Source organism: Sinocyclocheilus anshuiensis, unplaced genomic scaffold (assembly GCF_001515605.1).
Source record: "Sinocyclocheilus anshuiensis isolate Anshui unplaced genomic scaffold, SAMN03320099.WGS_v1.1 scaffold914, whole genome shotgun sequence".
NCBI classification, from domain to species: domain Eukaryota; kingdom Metazoa; phylum Chordata; class Actinopteri; order Cypriniformes; family Cyprinidae; genus Sinocyclocheilus; species Sinocyclocheilus anshuiensis.
The window spans coordinates 3875541-3883746 of record NW_015539870.1 but is presented as its reverse complement, the minus strand read 5'-3'; the positions used below and the strand labels follow the sequence as shown (position 1 = coordinate 3883746).

Sequence of the window (8206 nt, the reverse complement as noted above, 5' to 3'; positions counted from 1 at the left end):
AACATCCATGGAATCTTTACATTACACAAAAGGTTCTTTAGATTATTCAAAAGTTCTTCACTTTTAAGAACTTCACTCAAAAATGGTTCATCTATGTGAAAACACTCATTTGGAGCCTTTATTTTGTTTGAAGAGTGTTAATTTAATGGGAGGCACAATGTAAATTGAAATTGAATTCCTGCTCAAAACTACCAAAAAGAGCTTGTGTCCATGTACACAATGTTTAGAGGGAGTTATAGAAATTTCGCCTGCCAGCAACCACAAGTTTCCAGCACATGTTGAGTCATTTTAATGATCACACTTCTTGAACTTACAAACGCTGCAGCCTCCCGTCCCATGCCTGACCGGTGCACGTGTGTGTGTGTAGGATGGGGTCAGGGAGGGATAGTTGTGTCTGAGCGGGTCAGGTCCTTGGCGCCACTGACGCCTCATCGCTGAGAGACGAGGAAGGGTGCCGAGTGAAACCTCCCGTCTGCTTCTTCACTCTGAGACAGTAATACTGCTGAGCCAAATGCTCTGGCTGATACGTGCCATTTACAGTGGGATTTCCTCTGTGAAAGAAACCTTGCCTCTCTGCTGTTGTCTTTGTCTAGCTAATATCCTAGCTGATCTCTTTCTCTTGTTGACCTCGGATTATAAATTTAAATCCTTTTTCCCCTGCAATATTTTTTTGAAAAAAACCACTTGAATTTTAATGCAATACTTATGAAGTTTTTAGATATGATGCAATCATAAGACAAGTTGACTGCATCTTGTATAAGGACATGAAGTGGGTGGGATTCTATTTTAGATTGTGCAGCAATTATCTGACCGATTTTCTGGAACTGGGTACTTTTATAGCATGGTGATGTTATGTGTAATGTTCTAATAAAAGTTGACAAAGTTTTGTGTGTGTGTGTGTTTACTAAACCAAATAATGTCTAATGAAAAATAAAGTAACTTATTAATCATTTACAAATAATATGCATTGTGATTTAAATAAAAGCAATTGATAAATAAAATTTATTTATTTATTTATTGTTTAAAAGATAAATTGTATAACTTTTGAATCTTTACAATATCTAATGAACTTTAAGTATAGTTAAAGACTTGATTTTGATGTTTTTATAAAAAACTCCTAATTTGCTGCTTGTTAATAGTTAGTAAGGTACACTCTAAAAATTGCCCTGGGTTAAAAAGGGACAAACCCAGCTTTTGATTTTTGCAGCATTATTTACGGCAGTGATTTACGACTGTGATGTCCGTTTTGTGAATGTGGGCTACCTGCTGTTTTTCAGCAGTTCTGCTTGTAAATATTTGTGTTTACTTGTTATTTTTAGGTGAGGGGAGGGGAGTGTGAGATCCTGAGGGTTTAAAAGCCACAGCTTGTCCAGCTGAAATCACATTCTGACATGAATACATCACAAGCTAATTCTCTGTGATCATTTAGATCGCTGATACTTTAAACACTGAAAGATCTTTGGAGGAATGAATGCCATGGACAACATGACTGTTGACTACAGCCAAGACGACTACGACGAGGCAGTAAACAACTCAATGTGTGACTTTGACGAGTGGGAACCGTCATATTCGCTGATTCCTGTGTTCTACATGCTCATCTTCATCCTGGGCCTCACTGGAAATGGTGTGGTCATCTTCACCGTATGGCGGGCCCAGTCCAAACGGAGAGCTGCGGACATCTACATTGGAAACCTGGCTCTTGCTGACCTGACCTTTGTGGTGACCCTGCCTCTGTGGGCCGTCTACACCGCCCTGGGATACCACTGGCCCTTTGGCGTGGCCCTCTGCAAGATCAGCAGCTACGTGGTGTTGCTCAACATGTGCGCCAGTGTCTTCTGCCTCACCTGCCTGCATTGTGATTTAAATAAAAGCAATTGATAAATAAAATTTATTTATTTATTTATTGTTTAAAAGATAAATTGTATAACTTTTGAATCTTTACAATATCTAATGAACTTTAAGTATAGTTAAAGACTTGATTTTGATGTTTTTATAAAAAACTCCTAATTTGCTGCTTGTTAATAGTTAGTAAGGTACACTCTAAAAATTGCCCTGGGTTAAAAAGGGACAAACCCAGCTTTTGGGTTGTTTTGACCCAGCCGTTGGGTTGTTCTATAAAATAATTATTTAAAATAATTATAAGGTATCAAATAATTACAGCTAAGGTATTTATTTACTTATTATGTTGTGTTAGCCTATATTATAAGAAATTGTTTGTTCAGCACAAAATATGAATTTCAGTATGCTATTCTTATTTGACACTTTGGCAGTGTACTATTTATTTCTTAGACATTTCTGTAAAATAATTCGAGGTAAAACGCGGAGGTAGGGCATTTTGTTCAAATTACTGTGTAGTTATCCTACAATAAGTTATGGGCTACGGTGCGTAATTTTACTGCATTAAGAACGTAAGAATGTGTAAGAAACATATATGACATGCATTGTTGATGCTCAACTTTCATTTTTAGGATTAATTTGGACATATGTGATCTTGTTCGGGCAAGTCCGTGAGTGCAGCATGTCAAACGCATTGGAATGGAAATTAGAGCCCTCGAATTGCCCAACTAATAGACCGTTGTTCACACATTCACAACCGTTCATTAACATATCAATTTATCCGTACAGGGCAAAAACACAGGTCCTGACATGTCAGATCGAGACGTTTCATGTTTTAGGATTAATTTGGACATATGTGATCTTGTTCGGGCAAGTCCGTGAGTGCAGCATGTCAAACGCATTGGAATGGAAATTAGAGCCCTCGAATTGTCCAACTAATAGACCGTTGTTCACACATTCACAACCGTTCATTAACATATCAATTTATCCGTACGGGGCAAAAACACAGGTACTGACATGTCAGATCGAGACGTTTCATGTTTAATTTTAAAAGTAGTCTCTGCAAGATCAGCAGCTACGTGGTGTTGCTCAACATGTACGCCAGTGTCTTCTGCCTCACCTGCCTGAGCCTGGACCGCTACATGGCCATCGTTCACTCCCTCACCAGCACACAGCTGCGGACCAGAGGACACATGCGGGCCTCGCTGGCCACCATCTGGCTCCTCTCAGGTGTGCTGGCTGCACCCACCCTGCTGTTCCGCACCACGTTGTACGACACCGAGACCAACCGTACCTCCTGCGCCATGGACTTCAACCTGGTGGTGAGCAAACCAGGCCAAGAGTCCTTTTGGATCGCCGGCCTCAGCATCTCCTCCACCGCTCTTGGCTTTCTGATCCCCCTTCTGGCCATGATGGTGTGCTACGGATTCATCGGCTGCACCGTCACACGTCACTTCAACAGCTTGCGCAAGGAGGACCAGCGCAAGCGTCGCCTGCTCAAGATCATCACTACATTGGTGGTGGTGTTTGCTGCATGCTGGATGCCCTTCCATGTTGTGAAGACCATGGATGCCCTTTCGTACCTGAACCTGGCTCCTGACTCCTGCACCTTCCTGAACCTCCTTCTGCTGGCCCATCCCTACGCAACCTGCCTGGCGTACGTCAACAGCTGCCTCAACCCGCTCCTCTACGCCTTCTTTGACCTCCGCTTCCGCTCCCAGTGCCTCTGCCTCCTCAACCTGAAAAAAGCCCTTCACGCCAGTCCCGCCAGCTCCCTTTCTTCACAGAAGACCGAGGCCCAGTCGCTGGCTACTAAGGTGTGAGGAGGTGGGTGGAAGGGTGACGTAACAAGGGGTAACAAGTCAGCAACTACCCTCGAACTGTAACATCCTTCACAAGAACTCAAAGGTAACTCAAGCAGACTTTCCTTTTGTATCTGACTGTGGGAACTTGAGGAACCAGTTTCCCCTGTCCCGGGACTATACATAGGTACTCTGTGAACTGCAAAGGGGAATGTTCTGATTCGGAAGAACTTGATGCAGTCTGTTTGTTCTGGAGATCACAAGCAGACCGGAGCCACCTCCGGAGAGCAGACTCCCTCCGACAGCTGCACTCCAGACGTGCGGGACAGAGTTGAATGTACGTTGGGGTGAACGAGCGAGGGCTTTTCTGCTGCCCTCTGCCTCTGCATCTCTTGTGGCCCCAGATTTGCCTCTGGAGCTTCATAGACTTACATGGAGCTGCAGGGTGGTGGGTGGTCCATGGAGGGGTTTGAGAGTAATTTATGGACTCTTTACTTTTGAAACTGTGTTAGTGCATTTAACCATGCTCCTTACTGTCTTGTTTTTCTCGGTTGCTTGTTTATTTTTTGTCCTTTAAGCACTTGTTCATAAGGGGCAGAGATAAGAACCCTGGTGGCCAGTCTGTCTTATCTAAACCTTCAAGATAGGGGAGGGAGGGATGGGTGTCTTACTTGAGAAGAAGTGTTGCAGCTTGATTAAAGACTTTCAGGGGGGAGGTGGGTGTTTTGGGGGAGACGAAAACATGGAGGGGGGTGAACTCAGACAGACAGATGGCAGTTGACAAATGCTGTCGGGGGAAAAGGGACGTCCAATTAATAGGTGGCAGCTTCGACAGATGAGATACTGCGCGTGTGAGCTATAATGAAATGTGTGCCAGATTAATTTTTTATTTTGACATAACCTTGTGGAAAAAAACCTGTTGTATGATGCTTTTATGAATAAAACGTGTATAATGAATTTCAAGTTTGTGCCTCTTGTTGAATCATCCGTTAAAGCTCATGGATTCGACTGGAATGTTTGTAACATTCCATCATGTGTGCTGCTTTCCTGTTAACGCGGGAATGAAGGTAGTTGCTTTGTCCCTTATTGTCCTCAACCAGTTCAAAATCAAAGTAAGTGACTGGCAGGAAATGCATGTTTAAAGCTGATTTCCTTGCATTTCTTGTTTTGTACTTGGCAGACTCAAAGTACGTCTGTGTTGTGTATTCATACTCAAAACTATAGGGAGCAATTTACTGAGAGTATGCACATATAAAAAAGATCATGTCCTAAAATATTAACCCCCGTAGATGTCAAGTAATAAGCCATTAAGCCAGTTATCATTGTCGGAGAGACTGTGCTTATCTGAGGTAATTAGTGGCACTGATGTCTTCAGCATGGACTAATATTTGTCCTTCATAATAAAGGGTGTGGTTATTAGCAATATCATAAACAACCGAGATAACTACAGTATGTGCATCAAGATAAAAATAAATAAATTAATAAAAAAATATATAATGAAACCACAAAAGTTTAACACTTCATAAAAACTTTATTTGCTTATATATATATTTATATATTTACACAACATGTGAATATGTAATTGCTAGAAACGCAAAAAGCTTAAAAAACATTACTTTTTAATGAATATATAAAAATAATTCATTTGTGAAGACATTTCATGGTTTGTGTAGCATTCCTCACTATGTATAAAAGTATTAGCTAAATTAATAAATGTGAGTAAACACTAACAGGCAGTTGATGAATAAGTGAATTATATCTAATCTGAAGATTACCGCATAATAGATATTAAATAGTGGACAGACTAAACATGCTACAGTACAGAGATTATGAGGCAGGCGAAATACATGACTGTTGAGTGGAAACAAAAAGCAGAAGCAAGAGAAAGGGACTTTAAAATAGTAGAGGAAAAGTGAAAGAATAGAATAGAGGGTGTTTCTTTTATATAAATAGCCCATAGAGACAGCACAAGTGTGTTTTGTACTGTATGTGTGTGTGTGTGGCTGCTAGTGTGTGTGTGGACTAGTGACCACCTTTGTGTTTATTTTGGTTTGTTTATTTGTTTTCTGTCAAGGCTGTGAAGTGAAACGTATGCAGTAGAAGACAGGAAACTGATTTTTAGATGATTCATTTTATGTCCTATTTTAATACAGTGGAATGTGAGCTTGTATTTACGGATGAATGATTCAATAATGAATGTATAAATGGAAGAACAGGGTCATGTGAAGCTGATGTATGTTTCTGGTGCAAACATGTTCCATGTTCCTCTGTTAACAGCTGCAGTATGTGGGCACAGATCAAATGTTGGTCTCAGTATTGCCCGCAGGTGTCAAATTATACCTTGGGGTTTCAAAAAAAATCTGGACGATATTTCTAGGGACATTTTCAAAGATGTCGTAAAGATTTAGAAGAGTAATTTAATCTCCCTGATAAATGTGAATTTCATGGTGTGAAGTTGCATGTGTTAAATGAGCTGCTTCCTGTGCTTTAAAGCGAAACATTTATAGTAAAGTCAAAGAAAGCCAGTGAAGCATGAAATCAAACATCAAAAATCTTTTGTAACTCACTCCATTTAAAAAAGTTAATCTCTACACTTCTGGTAGCCTACATTTTTTGTCAAAGTTTCATTCTTAATTCTCTATATTTACATTTTGCTGTTTTTAAGGTCTTACGCTGATTGAATTAAAGTTGATGATCATTTTTGGGATATTAAAATATTTTCTGCTATCCCAGAAAGTAAACCACGTTTCCAGTCCATCAATTAATGTCTTGTGAGGCGAAAAGCTGTGTGCTTGTAATAAACAAATCTATCATTAAGATGTTTTTAACTTCAAACATCTGACGGCACGCATTCACTGCAGAGGATCCATTGGTGAGAGAGTGATATAGTGCTGAATTTCACCAAACAGCCCTGGTTTAGATGAAGATACAAACTCAATTTTAGATGGCCTGAGGTTGAGTACATTTTCAGTTAATTTTATTTTTGTGTGAATTATTCCTTTAATATGCTCTATTAGAGAATAAGGAAGCCATTTGTGGAGTGCACAAAAATGGTAAATACTGTGGAACAAATCATTATTCTGTTTATTTGAGATAGAATGCTCACTTCAGAATGCGGGCGGAAGAAGTAGGTCATCTGGTACTTTTCGCTTACTGTTTTTTTCGAATACTATGAATTCGGACATACTACTCACCTCACATACTGTTTCTGCCTACTATATAGTAGGGAAGTATGCGATTCCAGACACAGCATTTGTCTCAACCTATAACATGAGTTTGGGAGCGAGGCAGTCTGTTTGCCAGTCAGTGGAAATCAGGGCCGATTGTTTAAAGAAACACATTGAAAACAATATATATATATTTTTTGCAAATTCATCTGGAGATGCTAATGGTTCAGAAATCACACATTTCAGCTTTAGAGAAAAGACTGCAAATGATGGAATCATTACCTGACCTCTCGGGCCAGTTGTTCAAAAGTAATCTGATCGGATTTCGGCTATCGAATTGGATCGAATCTTGGAAATGGGTTGTTCAAAAGAAAACCAAGGATTCTGAAATCGGATTAGATCACAAAAATACATCTTGGTTTTGATCTGGATCAAATCGTCAGTTTGTGTTATTCAAAACTTTTTAGTAAAATTGGGATACCTTTGATCCAAAAAAAAATCAGGATTATACAACAGAAGGGTGGATTTCAGAAACAAAAATATAACTTTAAAACTGGTCCAAAAATACAACATTTGTAAAATTTAATATATCGCTAAATCCCCAAACAACTGTCAATATAAAACAAAAATATTATATTTAATTTAAAATGTTTTTTTTTTAAATCGCTGTTTGTAAGCTACATTGGCACAATCATCAGAGATGAACCAGTCAGAAGTAGTTATTTGTGTAAATGCAATGCAAAACTTCTTTCTAAGAGAATGGAAAAGCATTGGCATATTATTTTTTCCATCTCATATTTTTTTTTCATCACCATGTTAGGGGCTCCGTAGAGCTCTAGTAATCCAGATTTGGTCATCTGAAAAAGTGTGTATCTGGATCATGATCCAATCCGATATTTCTTTGAACCAGCCGGAAAGAAAAACCTGATCCTGGATAGCAAAACATGTGATTTCCAAATCCAGATCATTCTGATCCAGATGAAGCTTTTTGAACAACTGGCCACTCATGATTATATATGATCCATCTTTAGACCCTTGTTTTTAATAGTCACCTCTCACTCCTTCCTGTCCTGGCAGCTTGAATGTCACATGATTCACACATTGACTGTTTCGTTTTGAGTTTAGTTCCAGCTTCAGTTTTAAAGACTGGCTGATGAAATCTAAAGCAGCGAAGCCTAAACAATCTGAAACTAGAACAACCTACAGGATTAACAATGTACAACACTGAGAGATCAGAGATAGCCCAAGTTATTTATGATGATGTGATGACGTGGACTGAGGAGAGAGGAGAAAGAGTGGAGATGATGATAGATATCTATGACAGTGTGGATACTGTCAGACATCATGATCTCAGGACACACACAGAGAAACACCAGACACTTCAGCACACCGGTAGGGTCA

General features: G+C 39.5%; 1 protein-coding gene across 1 annotated transcript; it reads left to right on the top strand.

Annotated features, from left to right (window-relative positions):
- Positions 1-1371: 1371 nt before the first annotated feature.
- On the top strand, positions 1372-4563 carry LOC107685146 (apelin receptor B). Its single transcript, XM_016481663.1, has 2 exons — positions 1372-1806; positions 2919-4563. The coding sequence occupies exons 1-2, from the start codon at positions 1468-1470 to the stop codon at positions 3657-3659; spliced, it is 1080 nt and encodes a 359-aa protein (XP_016337149.1). The 5' UTR covers positions 1372-1467; the 3' UTR covers positions 3660-4563.
- Positions 4564-8206: the final 3643 nt, after the last annotated feature.